This window comes from Crocodylus porosus, unplaced genomic scaffold (assembly GCF_001723895.1).
Source record: "Crocodylus porosus isolate Cpor-Errol unplaced genomic scaffold, CroPor_comp1, whole genome shotgun sequence".
NCBI lineage: Eukaryota > Metazoa > Chordata > Crocodylia > Crocodylidae > Crocodylus > Crocodylus porosus.
In genome coordinates, this window is record NW_017728886.1 from 112,937,791 (window position 1) to 112,955,846 (window position 18,056).

The 18,056-nt window shown below is 41.0% G+C and overlaps 1 protein-coding gene across 4 annotated transcripts in view; it reads right to left on the reverse strand.

The window, feature by feature from the left end:
• Positions 1-18,056, reverse strand: part of FHOD3 (formin homology 2 domain containing 3) — a 640,284-nt gene that overhangs the window by 17,424 nt on the left and 604,804 nt on the right. For 3 of the 4 annotated variants that reach the window (XM_019540836.1, XM_019540847.1, XM_019540830.1), the window contains 2 exons: positions 8,348-8,519; positions 4,611-4,772 (listed from right to left, as the gene is read on the reverse strand). In XM_019540836.1, the coding sequence (XP_019396381.1) occupies positions 4,611-4,772; positions 8,348-8,519 (334 nt within the window). Of the gene's footprint in view, positions 1-4,610; positions 4,773-8,347; positions 8,520-11,810; positions 11,835-18,056 lie in introns of all 4 variants that reach the window. The other variant, XM_019540820.1, reaches the window with a different exon arrangement.

Sequence of the window (18,056 nt, forward strand, 5' to 3'; positions counted from 1 at the left end):
TCAGGTCTCTTTCCCTTTTCATTGTAACAGGGCTCCCTCCCCTTGGCTGCTGGCAGAGAACTGCCTCCCTTAGTTTCAGCCTGGGGTTTACATGGGCCCAAGGCCCTGCTCCTTCCTACCAGCTGATCATGCGCAGGTGCAGGCTAATTTCCACATTAGCTAGTTACCTGGGCAACCTGCACCTGGGCTCCTGCCTGGCTCTTTGGGCTCTCCCCAGGCAGTTCCTGGTCTTCTAGGAGCAGGGCACCTTTGTGCCATGCGACAATGTGGTTATATAAGACAGTGACAAGAGGTACAGACTCAATGTCACAGGTGGAATATATCATGAGAGAACCTCAATAACTCTAAAACCTGATGATAGGGGCATTCTTATAGCATTTTTTAAACTCAAAAACAGTTTGGGGTAAGTAGTTTGATTTAAACATTAGGCTTGGATTTGAGTTCTTTCTTTTCTGATCCAAACTGGCTTCCCTGTCCTAAATCCATAGAGGATTTTTTATTTAAACACATGTACACATACTATGATAGGGGGAAAAAAGTTTTGTTATAGACTTAATTCAGTGAAAGCAAACACTGGGTGTGAACTGTAATGACTCTGCAGCTCTTAATCCTGTGAAGTACAGGTGGATGCAACTACCAAAAAGATAGGTGCTACTTATCATGGGGGACTGAACTGAGAATTGGAGTGGAGACAGAGAAAGATGTGCGTTAAAAATGCCATATGTTTTCCTCTTTATCTTTAAAGATTTACCCTAGTGGTGAATATTCACTTAAAGATTTTGTGCAACAAAAGATGCTTAAGGAACCTTTGAATGGCATTCTGATTGTTTTTACTTTAACTGGGAACGTTTGTGGGGAAAGATGAGCTGGAAAAGCAGGCCTGGCACATCTCTCATGCCTTCCCCATCTTTATACCAGATGAGCTTCAGCATACACTGTTTGTAGTTGCTTGCTGCTCCTCAACACAGAGCACAGACATCAGTGAGATTTTTGCTTATGACAGTGGTACCTGTTATTTGTCCACTACACTGATTTTCAGTAAGCCAAGAAACTTATTTGCAGGTATGATCACCAACTGTGCCCATTATTAATAATCCAGAACTGAGGTACTTGTAAATCCAATTTGCAGTCTATGCTCCAGTCTGCAAATCCAATTTGCAGTCTATGCAGTCTATTGCTAAGGGAATTGATAACAAATGAGACAATCTTGTTAGCTGCCCCATGGTTCAATCTCTATTTGGTGAGGGCAGAGGTGCTGTAAATTCCTTTGCACTCTGCTTAAGCTTCCTTGCTATCACCAGTACACTGGTGTGGACTCACAGCTCTCCAGTTCAGTTTCTCTACTGTGATTTTTTTTCACTATCATTGATAACAAGTTTTTATGTCATCCCTATTTACCACCAGTTTCCATAAGCTCTCTTCGATCTGAAAACAGTGATTCCAAGTGAATGGTTTGATAGTTATATCTTGTTTTCAACTTGAAGCAGGCAGTCTTTGAATCATCATAATGTCAATGCCTCATTGACTTCCAGTACAGAGCAAACATATCTTCCTTCTTATGTTCCTATTTCATACAATTAATTCTATAAAAATACCCCTATTTCAAGTTTTTGAATATCTTAACAACTAGAAATTGCTAAACCAGCAATCGGTGGTCCTCCTTAACAAACCAGGCTCTGTTCACTGGAACCTGAAATATCAAACAGAGTGACTCTTAAAAACTTCACCCTTTCCAATTTTCCTTCACAGACATTGTTTATTATGGCATCATTTGGGAAGTTCATCTCAACCTTAGGGGAGAAGCAGACAATCCTTATTATATTTTATATTCCCCTGCTGAGTTGACAGCTCTGTGCAATGTTATAAAAACCTTTCACACAGAAAAACTGCTGTCAGTTTCAGAGCATGGAAACAACACCTTTCAGTTCTTCCCTCCCACTCTCTCATTTCCAGTGGTAGTTGATGCTGGTTGAAGCACACTGGACTTACAGTCCTAGAAACTGGAGTCTGTCTTATGAAAGTTTACCTCAGCACTAACTTGGAAGGACCCCTGTAAGAGCAGCAGAGCAATTCAATTTTGGCAGTTCATTCAAACTTACAGCTTGCTGTGATGACTGACAATGCAAATTCTGACACTGTGTTCTTATATGTACCCCAGTCTAATACATATATTATGTAGATCATCAAACACACCTCAGGTAGTAATGACTTCTTGTTATTACTAAACATAAAGATTTTATCTTATTAAGCCTCTACAGTATCAGGGTCTAAATAATTCAGAAAGTTTTTCTCAACATAGACTCATGGACTTACAGTTCATCTTAATTCAGTTTTTCTCAGTCTATGCAACTTCTGTCTCCACTTCAGTTTTTACTGAACAAATTCCTAGTTTCAAGTTCAGCAACTCTGAGTCAGGCCATCATTTATTAAAAACACTCAATGTTTTAAAGGGTAATATGGTAGACATGGTAGTTTCCACTCATTTATTACTGGGATCTTGATGATCCTGTACTCTCTTACAGTTTAATGATTCTTTTAATGGCTCTAAATTCACAGACTATTCCATTTGCTTGAATACATGATGCCCACATACCAGGTGTGATCACACTGCCCAACAATTCATCTCATTCCATTTTGCAGAAGGTAGTATGCTTTAATTCAATAAATATGTCAAACTATATATTTCTATCACTAGATTTGTCTTTTTTTGCAGATGTCCATTTTTATTTTTCTCCTGACTCCAGATTACTAAACATTACTCATTTCTTACCTCTCATTTTTCTATCCTCAGAATCCTTGCCTGTGAAAGGCATCCTGTAAAGCCACGTAAAATGTTTACAGTATAGTCATCCATAGCTCATTGGCCTCCTGACTTTACTAAAAACACACAGCTCGATCCAAATTCATCTAAAACTTCTGCAAAGTTTTAAGTTAATCTATGTAGATGCTCTGCATGGCTTCTGACAAAAAACAGTGATAGCTGGTTTTTTAAAATGAATTCTACAGTGGCATTAGAGTTATACTGGACACTAAAGTCGCACTGAAATCCAGAAAGATGTGTATGGTCAACAACTGGTGGATAAAAACTCACAACTATTGCATTTTTTGCTCCTTAGACAACTATGACTCAGAACCCAGCAAAGCTAGACCATGAAAACAGGCATACGCTCCACTATATTCATACATGGTCTGTGCTATTTTTCCACAAACTCTTTGCTTTCATAGCTTAAAATGGGCTGGGGTGGTGCAGGTGCCAAGTTGCTTGGTTGACAGCCCAGAGGCTGTAAGTTCAAGGCAACAGCAGAAGCTGAGGCATTTACTGAGTGGCCTGTCAGACTACAGCAAATTCTGCTAAGTACAAGGACACAGAAAAGGAAAGGCGATCTCAGAACAGCCTCTCCTATTCTCTTATCTGTAATTCCGCATTAGTATTGGCTGAGCTTGCTGAGTTTCTTGGGGAGGAAGTTCAGGTGCCCTGTTATCAGTACAGCTAAGTGTTTTTTAAAGCCCACTGATTTTATTCATTCATTATCCAGGTATATCAGCTACTACTACAAAAAGTTCAGTTCACTATATTTTTCTCTCATCCCCAAACTACTAGACTTGAAGTTTATTTTGAAATATCTCTTATCCACTTAAAAGTCTAGCCAAGACCCTGAAGAGCAAATAAGTGAAAGATGGCATCCATCATGAAAAGTTATGCTGAAAATCAGTCTCAGCCTAAACATTTACTAAGTTTTTAATCCCCAGTGGTCTTTTCACTAAATACAAATGTAAGTTGGCTCTACAGAAAAATATAAGGTATTTTTATCATTCCTTCTTTTTTTTTAGCCATAGCATGAAGGTGCCTCGCAAAGAAACACAACATATGCTCTGTGCATATGCACACATCGTGTGTGTATGGGTGTGTGCATGTGTGTAAAGGGTCAAGACCAGAGGAAGTACTTTACCATGGGGTAAACTACAGAACTATGCAAACATACAGGGGGTCTGTATGATATATGCAAATCACTGACAGCAATAAGCACATACAGAGATCACAAGCACATATTGAAAAAGTAGGTGGTAGCAGGGATTTTGCTGTGAAAAGCTGCAATCTACTTTGCCACAGAAAGTGAGAGAAAGAATCCGGCATCAACTTGTTTTCTTTGCTGTAAGGCTTCCCCAGTCAGTAAGAATATCGATGTTGCTTTTAAATCCTCCCAGGAAATTGCTGCCTCCTCTTGGAACTCTGGGGGTGATTGTGCCTTCAGCCTACGCTAACTAATAGAAACCAAGCACTTCCTAAACAAAATCACCCACGATATTAATGTACATGTTCACAAAACCTATGTCTGCTTGATCTTTCATTTGCTGCTCCTGCATCTTTCTAGTAACTTCCTGGAAATGCTAACACATGGATAGAGAGGGAGTCACAGGGCCCTTCCAGTGAAGACAGAAATAGCAAGATGATTGACTTCAGTGACATTGCTGGAGAGTAGGTTGATTTATACCAGATAAGGAACAGGCCCTACAACTTTACCCATATATGCAGAGAGAGGTATATGCAAAGAGACAGATTGATAGGTAGCTTTCTTCTCTATTCCCACAAGTGTGTTAGGCATACTCACATGACTTCCTGTTAGCTCGTGACCGTTTCCTTTCTCTAGGCACCGCTCGCTGACTTGGCACTTGGGTGGCAGACTTCACAATGCGATCCATGATCTCATCAGCTGCATCGTCAGTAGCGTTAGGTGAATCATCATTACCAGCATTCCATGAACCGATTCGCCCTGGAGAATGACAAACGTTTTCTTAGAAATAATGACAAAAAAATTACCCTCTACTGCAGATATCCAACTGCAAAATCAAGGCTCAGTAATGTATGTCTCTGATTCTTGTATCAAAATTGTCAGTGTCAAAGCCTTTACCCTTTATAGAACATTTAAAATTATTACCCTAGTTTCTCTGCTGCATCAGCAAAAAGAGTGGAACTAGAGGGGAATTATACCTCCCTAAAACCACTGGTGAACTGTACGTTGGCTTTAACCTCAGAGTTCTGTTCTTGGCTTTGTCACTGGCAAGAGTCCCCCAGGATCTGTTTACCAGCTGGGGATTTTAAGTGCAGCTTGCTTTGGCCAGATTCTTTCTGCTCCTTTAAACTAGGACTAGAAAAGGTACTACAGAGGCTGAAATGCCACCACTGTGCTTGCTAGGGAGAAATGGTCTGCTTCCAAGCCTTTGTGTCACCAAAATAGCTCAAGTGGGATGTACTAGGGAAAAGAGTCTAGTTCAAGGTGTCTAGCATTTTCTTTTAAAAGGGTGGGCATATCTGGGCACAACCACATACATTCTGTAACCAGCAGGAAAAGCAGAAGTAGTTGGCAGAACAAATAAAGCTAAATAAGCAATTCCGGTTAGAAACACAAACAGCGAACACACACCTCTGAACCCCGGAGACCCATAGCGCTCAGACCCTCCCTGTTACGTTGAACTGTGCTATAAACACAACTGTTTTGTTCTTCCATTAGATACTGTATACTTGCTGGTTTTTAGCTAGTAAGCAGAAAAAAGGAAAATAAGCTTTCCAAACAGGCTGGTTCAAGAAATGCACACAGCTAGAAAATCATTAATGGGACCATCCTGTGGCACTTCCTTGATGGCAGTAAATAACAGTGTGTCCTGCTGCTTTTTTCCTGGCTCTTGTCAACTGTGGTTCTATTATGATAGTGTTCCTAACAGGCTTCTGTCTGGTTCACTCTCTCTCTCTGTCTCTTCCTTAAGCCAACAGGCACTGATTCTTATTACCAGGACACACAGCTCTCTAGCACTTAATTAATTACTTGAGCTCTTCAGCTTGTGGGAGAGTAGCACAAGTTGTTTATTTCTCCTGTGTATCTTAGCTATTCAGCTTGCATTTAAATTTGGATCTTTCCAAGCTGTCAAATTGGACTAAACTAGGCATCCAAAGATTTTGTAAAATACCAGAAAAGGTTTTACTATCAGCAAAGGCTCTAAATGTGGTATTAGTGATTACATTTACATCAGGGATGGACGAGATACCCATACATGAGGGAAAGGGATACCAGATAGGCCAGGTTCTTCCACAAGCAGAGAATGAATAGCTTAAGTTCTGGTGCATGACCTGTCCTCCATAAACAACTTGTGAGCATCACTTGAAAAAAAAAAGCAGAAGTAAAAAGAAAAAGAGAAACATGAAAGGAAAATAAATGAATGAGCCCAGTGTCTGTGAAATGATCAGAAAGCAAAGAATTGGCTTGTTAGCTATTCTTCTGCTCTTTTAGGCTAGGTACAGACATTACACATAAACTGGCTTAAGCCTGTAACAGAACAGACATTCAGGCTAGGGACAGACATTACACATAAACCAGTTTAAGTGCTAAGAAATTGGTTTAAACCTGGAACAGAACAGATGTTCAGTGCACATAAACCAGTTTGGAAATGGTTGAAACTGGTTTGAGATAAACCTTGTTGAATGTAGTATCAGACTTAACTAAATTGGGTCAAACTGATTTATGCAATGTCTGTCCCAGACTCCTTATTGGTTTAAGTAAAATCAGGGTCCCTCTGTTGCTTTGCAACTCTGGGCAGGGCTCTGGTCCAGACCAGTAGGGCTGGTCCCTCCCTTCTGCTCCCTGGCTGCAGCTCCAGCAGAGACTGCCTGGCTTCCTCCTGCTCCCCCCACTCCCCTCACCACCTCCTGCTCAAGCAGGGATTCTCCACTCCTATCTGCCTTACACAGGTATCTCTCAGCATTAGCTAGCACACCACATGCTGGCTATGGTCCATGCTGTTGATGACAGGACAAAAGCAGACAGGACAGTGTCAGCTTAGGGCTTTTTGGAGCTAATCAACAGGTAGCTGGTAATGTCCCTCCATTCCTTCCTTGGAAAAAGTTGCTTAAGAAGAGCTTGAACTAATGAGAGAGGCTTTTGTTTTGCTGTTGGGCTAAAAAACACTGTGCAACTCCCTGCTGTGTAAGTAAATGCTGTGTAACTCCCTGCTTCCTTAGTCAGAGGAGCAGCGAGGCGGTGGGGAACCCTTCCTAATCTGAGTGCCCTGTCAGGGCCTGGCCACACCCCACTCAACTCAGCACTGTGGATGGGAAGGGAGGGTTGCTCTAGTACCCCCCAGCTTCTAGCCTGAGCCACTGCAGGCACATGCCTGTATTTCTTCAGTCCAGAGCAGATGTCTGCGTGGTTACAAACCAGTTTAGCCTAGCCAGGTTAGACTAACCTGCAAAGATTGAATCAATTCAGGCTTAGGCTTTTTGAATGGCTGTCCCCAGCCTTCGAGAACAAGTGTCCCTCTGAATTATGACTTGGACATGGAATCCAGATATCTTATTGTCAGTGAACACTAGTGTCAGAATGCTGAATCTTAACACCGCAGATCAACACTAGGTTTTGGTTTTCAGAAGTCAATAATGCTGACATTTGACAACAATAAATCCCTACTTGCCTCAAAGAAGAGCAAGTTGCTAGGTGGTGAATCAATTCCAGGGATTTCTCTAGTAGCTTATGGCCTGTTACAAATCTTGCCTGGTTTTACTCAGCTGATGTCCCTGTCTTTAATATACCACTGAATAACATCAGTATGTACAAGCATCTGGAACTGATATAAATTATGGGTATATATTATGCCTTACTCACAGACTCCTAAGGTAAGCAGTAGGACACACTCATGTAATTAGCACAACTGACACTTCATTTCCCATTTCATTTTTCAAAATCTATCTTACAAAGGCAACAGAGATTGTGTATAGGATTTACATTCGTATTTCCACAGTGAAAGGCAGCTCTGAAGCAAAATATGTTAGAATAATAAAAAGAGGTTTATACATTTAACCATCCTTATTTCTTAGAAGCTTTTCTGGCTTATTCTGACCGGTTCTTCTCCTCCCCCACAACCATGACCCAGGAGCTTGGATGCTCTTTCAGCAACAGTTCCTGGCCCAGTGGGTACATTCAACAGGCTTCCATTTGGGGAAAAAACAATTAAGAAGGTCCCATTTAGGTTGCATTATCAGAGGAATATAAATAGGAATCTAAATGGAAACCAGGCTTATTTAGGAAGAGGTTATTATTTCATCATTGCCTCCCTACTGCCTTGGCCCTAGACCACCCTTGTAAGCTCAAGAGAATCATTCACCATGCCTGTGCCCCCTTCAGATAAACAACCTTTGTTTTTCTTGTTAACTGGACTAGCTAGATTGTAAACACCATTCAGCAGGGCTATGACCTTGGCTGAGGCCTCTAGGCATTATCATGAAACAAGTAATAAGCCAAAAACAAAATCACTGGTCAGGGGAGAGGAGGGTTGAGGAAAATCAAAGCACTCTCTTTACCTCTACTGGCTCTGCTTCGGGTGCGGACTCCTAGAACAGTGGTGCTTTCTCCACCCAGAGAGGACGTCTTCAGGACAGCCTTCATGTTCTCATGCTCAGCTGCATCTTCAGCATATTCCAGGCCCTGTGGCTGGCTCTGAGATGTAGTGGAGTTGCTGGAAAACTTTCCAGACTGCAGGAGGAAAGTGCATTTGTTGTTTAATTGACATGACCTAGGCTGTGTATTCAAAAGAATGGGAAAAAAGTAAAGCAAGTATGCCATGGGTTTCAGATCACTTAAAAGTAAACAGAAAATCAGGTATCCTTCTTTCCTTTCACCAATCACAGTACTCTCAAAAAATAGGACATTTCTCCAAAAGAATGGGCACCCTTCTCTGCCCCCCCACCCTGCAAAAAAAAGTTTACAGACAAAGCAATATCCAGGGGCAAAACAATTCTAGAAAAAACAAGGCACACATATAGATCATTTTTGTAATTTTCTATATTAGAATGCTGAGTGTGAACCAAAAGATCTGTGATTTTGGGGCAGGGTCTGCACTTGGGGCCCTGATACTACAATGGCACAGGCCATAGGATAAAAACTGAGAAATAAGTAAGCTAATTCTGTAGCATCAACTCATGATAACTTGGTAGAACAGGAGTATTTTCACTGTCTTCAAAAAGAGACATTGTCCTTCCACCCAGCATAATTATGGACAATGGTCCAGTTGCTATAATATAAACAATGTAAAATACAGTTCAAATATATTAACAGTGCTGAAACAAAAAATTGTCAGCCAAATTATTTCATGGGTAGAACATAACATTTGCAGGCGGTAGTAAGAAGAATAAACAAAACCTTAAACAGATTTTGGAACCTGCCCTCTGCTTACCCTGTCTGTATATGATTTCTTTGTCACCAAGCCACAACAAAAGCAGTTTTTAAATTTGCTGCCCATATGCAACACCAATTAATACAACAGTATTCTGAAATGTCATTAATAAGCAAAAAAACCCATTGACAATAGTAGCCGGATGACTTCTAGCGGGACCAAATTCCTAAGGAGAAATTTTGCAGAGCAAAACATCTTAAAACAGCATGACAGAAGCAGAATCCCATTCCATTTCTATTTCAGCCTGTGGTTGCAATCTGCCATTTACTCTCATTGTTCTTACTGCCAGAAAGATTTTTAAAATATGGTTCTGTTTTGAAGAGTGACTACATAGAAATGGTAACATTATTCAACAGATCTGTCCTGTCAGTATAATTACAATCATTGGCCATGTCCAGACATGCAGGGGCATGTGCTTGCAGCGGCACAAATTGCTACAGTTCACATCCCTGCACAGGCATTTCACTGCAGGCCAAACTGTCCCGTAATGGGCAAGCTGCCTTTGCCCTGCTCCTTTTGGCTTTTCAGTCAGGAAGAGCTAGAAGCTGGGGCCACTACCGGTGATGGCCCCAGCAGTCTTATCTGGTGGCACGGAGCAGCAGGGCCACAGGTCAGGCGGCACTGAGGCTTGGCCAGCAGCCAGGGCATTGCTCTTATAGCCCAGCTTCTGTGTGTGCTGGCACACATGAGTTGTACATGCATTGCACTGCTTTTTGTGTCAGGTTTTTTTTTTTAGTTTGTTTTTTCTGGGGGGGGGAGGGCGGGGGAGTTCTGTTACTGGGAAATCCTGCTAGTAAATTTTGGCCCTGGACTGCAAATTTGCAGCATGAGACACATTTTAACATTTGCCATGTATGGTTTGTGGTACCACAAGGAGGTCTGCGGTGCCACAAACTGCATGCCCCTGCATGTCTGCATAAGGGGCTGTTGTGTCTAAACAACAGTTAAACTTATTTTGTTTCCTTTTCAACATCTGTTAGCCCTGTAGATATGGAAAAGCATGCTGAATTTCGTTCCTTCTTTTGCATCAAAAAACAGATTGTTAACTACTATTGTATTACAATGCCAATCATTTAAATGGAGAGAAATCTACTGCACATTTATATTTTGGTATGCTACATTGTAAAGAAAGAATTTAGATCTACTCCTAGAACCAGTGTTAAGTTTGTATGGCTCCAGAAAAAAGAGCAACTTTTTACATGAAAACATCTGAGTTGGAATTTACTGAGAAAATGATTCTATTTTAACAGTATGACCTTTCAGAATAGTTGAAATAGCAAATTAACCGAATAACAACACCAGAATCCTTACAAGGCACTGATATAAATATACTTATTTGATAATTTATTTCTGATGGCACATGCCTAAATGTACTTATTTGAGATTTAGTTCTGATGGCACATGCCTAGAATTAAAAAAACATGCCTATTGTTTTTTTTAAAAAATCATCCTGAAACATCTGAAATCAGAAAATGTGCATGTACTTTCTCATCATTTCTCATTTAAGAAAATGATAAATGGTCAAATGGTTAAAAATATTAGTGAGACACTTCTACAGTGCATGCTATTCTTAAGTTTATAAGATACTATTTTGAAATAATTGGTTTCTAGTTAACAGATAAAAATGCCACCAAAAAAGGTATAATCATCACATAACTATTAGTTGGGATACACACATTAGTCAAATCTTCACACACACTAGTGTAATGACATATACTATTCCATCTAATTGGTTTAAATCATCACTAGAAGGATGAGGTCCCAGATGTAAATTATCCCCAACAGCTTAGCCACTTGTGCAAATGACTTATTATAAAACACTCAGCATTCAGCCAATCAAATTGCTTGATTAGCCAAATATGACCAATGTGATTATTATGAAAAAACAATGTCCTGCAGAGTGAGATGCTGCCCATGATAAGGGACTGTTTAATTGTGAATACAACAAGTAAGTTACTCAGTACATTTATTAAAAATATTTATTTGTTTATTCCACTATTACATTTAGGAATATATTATTTATTTATTCTATTACTACATTTATTTATTCATTTTCAGAGACACGTTTTAGGAGCACTTATAGGAAACTCATAAATGATCCTACAGTGAAACTGTCTGGGATCAAACTATGCCTTATTCACAATTCACAGAGTGGGGAGAAAGTCACTGTAACGCCCCTATCTCAGGAGGTATGAACTGCTTATAAAATAATGCAACTTGTATTTCGTAAAGCATTGATTATGCAGATGTGATGCGAATCTATTTTTCCAGCCATGTTCAGTGTTCCCATTGACAATTCTGGTTACTGAAGCGTAGGCTAGTTAAAAGATTTTTCAATTTAGACAACAGATACGAGGGAAGGGAATAAAATATGTTTTGGCTAATAAGGGACCCAAATCAGGATATTTAGGAAAGCATGTGGTTAAAGCTACTACGTAAACATACAGTCTAATGATGGAACCAAAAATTCATGAGAATAAATAAATATGGTACATAGTTCCAGCTAAACATTCCATAACTATTCATGTTAGAATTAGATGTCACAGCACATGGGGGATGTGGAAATGGCATGCTCTTTCAAAGAACCATACCTCAACATCCTCCTCTTCATCGGTCTGCGGGAGGAGAAAAAGGATAGGGCAGAGAAGGACAAAGAGCAGTGTTCAGGAAGGAGTGTATGGTTAAACCGTAACAGAGTCAGAATTAAGCACAGTATTGTTAAAATAATGTTGAGAATAAAGATAAACAAAAAGGCAGCGAAAGAAGTACAAATCCAAATGCAAATGACTAGCACCTGAACTGGGAAGGGTTTTAACTTAAAGAGGTTTTAACACACACATACACACACACACACACACACACACGTTTCATTTCAATCATGGAAAAATGGGGATTTTGGGTTATTTTTTTATATCAGAAAATTTGTAATGTTTTTATCGAGAAAACTAGAATCCCTGCTGATTTCTCCCTGATAAATTTGAAACTGATGGCATGCTATCTTGCCCCTCCAACAAATCCTACTGTAATATGATGGTGTCCCATGGAACCTTAAAGTTGTTCTCTCCCTGGTTGACAGAAGACAGGTGAAAATCTTCCTTACTCTACAAGCAAAAGTTGCAAAATGTAGCAGGTCAGATGGGCCGGGGTATGCTGATCTGCTTCACTGGGTGAAACACACATCATAGGTCATCCCACATGTTGATCATGTGGGACAACTGGCAATGTGCTCCTTACTTATGGAGATGCACCCCGGCAATCATGGGGTGCATCTCTGCAAGCAGGTGCTTCCGAGCTTGTGGGGCCTGATTCTGCACAGGAATTTCTGGGGTATGCAAGATTGGGTCCCTCAAGCCCCAAAGGCACCTGCCTGACATAGCTGAAACTGTGGGCAGCTCCAAGCTGCCCATGCTCTCCTGCCATAAAGCAAACAGATGTTTGCTACAACAAAGCGGCACGAATTATTACTATGATTACAAAAGGCAGTAGCCTTCTGTCATTGCCACAAAATTAGGCATTTATGGCATGACAAAGGGTATGAATATCTAGTTGCTTTTGCTTTGTGCTGCCATAAAATTTGTTATAGCAGTATAAAAACAGCATCAATTTCCATCTTACTGTACCAAATGATGAAAAAGGCAGGTTTGCCTGGTTGGCTTTTGTCACCTCAGCCCATCTGTGAGCGAAAGAGAAGCATTTCTCACTTTCTCCCTGTTTCCCAGCTAACAGGAAAGGAGGCTCTGTTTCTCCTTCATGATTTACGAAGATTACAGGATTTTTCTATTTAGTTCATATTAGGCAGAGAAGCTGAGGGAGCCCAGACACTCTTCTGTAATTGTAATTGGTTTCTTGGTGGCTATATTTCCTGCACACTTCTAACTGCATGTTGCTAGGTGCACCTACATGTGCCAATTTAAGGTGCTTTAGCCATTTTTAATATACATTACGGGCATGGGTCTACACATGCGCATCCCTAACGCACCTTAAAATGTTGATTTAGGCTAATCATGTCTAAATTTGATACCTGCCTGAAGCAGGTATCAAATTTAGGTGTGACTAGTTAAGGTGCTTTCAGGACATGTAGATGCCTTAAGGTGACTTAACACTGTGTATGTGACTAGTGGGCCAGAGGCCAAGCCCGTGTGGCCCCACACTACCACCACACGCCACCAAGAAGAAGCAGTGGCAAGTGCTGTTCTTCAAGGCGTAAACACTGGAGCTGGAGCAGCAGTTCCAGCAGCAGCGGTACCTGTTGGTGTGCCAACCAACTTGGGACTTCGTCCCAAGCCCCAGAAGTGTCTGTCTGGCTTGCAACTTAGTCTCAAGTCAGTTGGCATGCTGACAGGTACCACTGCTGCCAGAACTGCTGCTCCAGCTCCAGCATTTGCACCTTGGAGAGCAGCACCTGCTGCTTCTTCTTATTGGCAGTGTCCGGAGGTATTGTGGAGCCCCGCAGGTTTGGCTTTGGCCCACTCTCACCTGATACCGGGAAGGCAGGAACACAGGAGGGGGTTAGGGCAGTGGCCAGGCCAGGACCAGGCTGATCACACCCGGGGGGCTGAAGGCTCCCACCCCCTTGGCCAACACTGGGTTACACTGCTCAGCTATGCTGCTGCAGGCTTCAGGGTACCAGTGGGAAGCTTGGTACCCTGTGACCGGGCCCAGCACTGGGTGCAGCTGCTTCGAGTTACTAGACATGGCCTGGGGACTCAGGTGCACCCTCTGCTTGATTGAATCTGAGCCACCTCTGGCTGCAGTCCAGCAGCCCTGGCTCTGCACATGCCACTAACAGACCCTGCGGCCCCCAGGTGGCCTTTCTCTGCTCAACTAGTGGGTCACGTTAAGGCATCTTAAGACATGCATGTGTAGACGTGCCAAAATCACCTTAATGCACCTTTGGCTAAGGTGAATTAAGTTTAGGCGTGCATAAATTCATGTGTAGACAGGCCCACTATGTCTTTTTGCTTAGTGCTTGGTTCTCTTCCTTCCCTTCAGTGCACTCAAATATCTGGAAGCCAGAAAATTTTCAATTCATGCTTCAAGGAAGCCCTGTATCATTTGAAATTGTAAAAATTCAGTTAATAACTCCCCTAGAGAGCTCCGCTTTTATTCTTCTGTTGATTCCCCATCCAAAAACCTGAGGCAGATGTTAGCTTTCACACAGCACATCTTTAAAGTTAATACCTCAGTCTGCATAGGCTAAGCTACCTATGCCATATTTGACATAATACACATAGGACACATCCAGATGAGGAGATACATGCAGGGATGTGCATTTCCTGCAGCACAAATAGCTATTTGTACTGCTTTTTGCCCCATGGAATGTCCCTTTGTACACATGGCAAATTGTCCCAGGTGGGGTAGGAGAGGCTGGGGCCAGCACTTGTATTGGCCCCAGCAGCCTTATCTGGGGCCCTGGGGGCCTCCCAGGGCAGCAGCAGCATTGATCTGGCTGCACAGAGCCTGGCTGGCAGCCAGAGCATGGCTTTGGACAGGTAGGATCTCCCAGTGTCAAATTTTGGCACTGTGCTGCAAATTAGCAGTGCAGCAAACAGGTGCATGTGTGCTGCATGCGCTTTGTGGTACCTCAAACAGCTTTGAGGTGCCACACATTGTGCACGCTCATCTGGACATGCCCATAAATACCATTTTGCCACTATATACCTGCCACCTACTTAACCTAAGCAACTAGATCCTACTTCATTCTCCCTTTAAAGAAGCAGCATCAACATCATTGTGACTCTTGCACAGGATCAACACTTTGGAGACCTGTATCTTGGGCTTCACTCTGCCAAGGAGTTCCTTCATTTCTTAATCAATCTGAAATCCATTCCCAATAGTACCTCACTTTACAGTGGCATTAGGAAGTTAAAAGCACTGATCTGTAAAGAGCATGTAGAGATCTTAAGGTGATATGTAAATCCTTGAACAAAAAAACCTATTCATTTGCTTATTCCCCACTTCCAAATGTAGGCCCTAGTTTGACAAAGCATACAAGTTAATGCTTAAGTTGAAGTAGGTGAATAACCAAAAGGCTTAACATTTTTGAGGGATTGGAGTCATAATTCCTTGACACCAGGTATTAGAAATACTCCCTATGGCAGCAAACATCTAAAGTCAAGTCCTACCCCGTAAGAATTACTCTCAAAATGAAACACGGAGTTACTTAGTTTCCTTTAACTCTATTTCTATAAATGTATTAATTAATATTTTAATGTGCAGCCAAATTCCCAGGTTTTTTGATATTTGGGGGTGTGGGTTTGTAAAAATATAACATTCTACTAACTTCCCTCCTGCAAGCTACTAATAGAGATTTCTGATCTCTCCAATTTAATAATTATTTTTCTGGGATTGATACTTAGTGTTCCAAACACATTCATCATTAAAAATGAAAGTTTTATTTGTTTTGGCTTTCATTTAGCTTTCAGCACAATCTCTGTAACAAGATTAGCTGGGATAGTGCTGAGAAGAACATTAACATGGCTTTTTAAGGGTATGTTTTAAGGGTATGAGTGAGCTGTTTGTTTTTGTTTGAACATAGTGGCCCTGACATGCAGCCAAATATTTTGCAGTAGGACCTCAGCAGGTATGTTCACTTTGTTATTTGCATTCTGAAAGACTGTTTCATTTCCTTATCACAGGGAAAAACAGCAATGTACATTTCTCAGGAATAAATAAGACACAGGAAACTATAGGAGTTTGGGAAACAAGGGCATACTTATATTCCAGTAACCTATACAAGTGTTAGATAATTAAAGAGACAGAAAAAAAAAATCTGAGGGCCATTCACAAGAAAGGCAAAAGAGCAGAGGATGTTGCTCAGTGCTTTCACCAGAATCAGCCAGCAACCCATGCATTGTACAGTATGTTATAAAAATGCAACAGCAGGAGTTTGCCAGAGAAGGAAATATGGCTACAAGTCCCTTCCTGCTTACCCACTTAATATAGTGAGAAGTAATGCTGACTTATATCTGATGCAAATTCCACCCCTCGCTCCAGCATATTTGCTCAGCTCTCAAAATACTGTCCATCTTATCTGCACCAGTTGGAGTGCAGTAGGTGGCTACATAGAATCTCATATCCATACCTGAGGTCTGAAAAGGCTGTAAAAGTAATTCTTGTAATTTAAGTGAACAGAGGCTGGGACAGAATGCAGCCCAGTGATTATGATAAATCAAAGGACATTCTCTTCCTCCAATGCTACATATACACGTATTTTTTCATTTATGTTTAATGCACTGAGAAATGCTTTTGAATTGGACAAACATTAACAAAAGTCAGTATTATTAAACTGTACTGGGAGGATGCTGTCAAGACTGTACAGCTGTGGTAGCTGATTTTTAAGGCTCTTAATATCTCTGGTTCAAATTCAGCACAGCTTTTGGGAATAGAAACATTAAGGTGGGGTAAAAAGTAGTGCCATAAATTTTGGAGACATCTGTTTATATCACATACTAGTCTTAAAACTAATTTTAAATCTCAGGCTCAAATCTGTAACTTAATTTCTTTTCTATTTTTCTTGTATGGGTTTTCTGAGTAAATGTTAGTGTTGCTGAAGGCGAGCTTCTCTGAGTAACAATGGCAATATACTGTTCTTTCATATTTTTTATTTGTCTCTAATAAAGACAATATACAAGTGAATTAAACTGGAAGTGCCAACCACATTTTTACCTAAAGAAGATAAAAGTGAAGATGTTAGAGATGAAAAAGTTTGTGTAAAAATTGGGAATGTTCCTAACAGAGCTTGCTTTTCAGACCTAGAGCTATTTCATATGTAAGCTGCTTCTGAAGCTACTAAAAGCATGCTCACTGAGGGCTGCTAGAGAGAGAGTTTTGTATGAGCTTGGCTATAAAAGAGATAGAAGGCTTGTCTACATTGTGGCAACAGCATGCCCTGGCCAGGCTGTTCCCAAAAACACCTTGCCCATGTATCCACAGGTACACTCTGAACTCTGAAATACACTCAGTCTCCAAACTCTGAAATACATGCAGCTAGCGGCATATTTCTGGGTTTGGAGTATGCAAATGGGAGCGGATGGCTCGGGCATACTTGGAAATGTCCCGTCTGGTGTAGGCTGCTGCTATGCAATATATATCTTTTCGGTCTGGAAATGTGAAAATGTCCTGCTATGCATCATTTATCTGGTACAAGAAATGCTAAAAAATGAACACTATTACCCATACAGCTGACACGTAGGGAAGAATTACAAGGAAGGGAGTGATGTATACAATTCATAACCTCCATCCCCATAACTCATGGCAGCAACTAGACACAGTCTTTTTTGACAGTGCTTGATAGCTTTGACAGGTCACTGCTGGTAGATATTAGAATTCTATCAGACTACAATAACTTTCTTTAAAAAATAAACCAAAGGCCCTGAATTTTGTTTTGTTAATGTTCTATACCTGGATGCATATTCACAATGAATACTTGACATATATTGTTTCTGTCTTTCACATATCTAAATATCTAATTTAAAATGAAAAGTAGCAACCCAAACAAAGCTAAATTGAAAGCTACAAGAAACTCGCTTCACTACTCTCCCACATCCAGTCACCTCCCATCAGGTGCAAGTCCTGACTTTCTTTTTGGGCAGCACTGGCTTTGAAAAGGTTGAGCATCTCTCTGTAGCTATGTAAGGGCAAGCAAAGATTAGAGGAAAGCTGTAGCAAGTCTTTTGATGCAACTTTATCTAAGGCTTTACCATGAGCCATAATATCAAAACCAAACTTCAGCTCAGGGTACACCGAGTTCATAGCTTTACTATCGCTTCTTCCGTATTTGCAGCTTTGCTGCTGATTCTGTGCTTCATTATTCACACCTAATTACATTTCAGGTC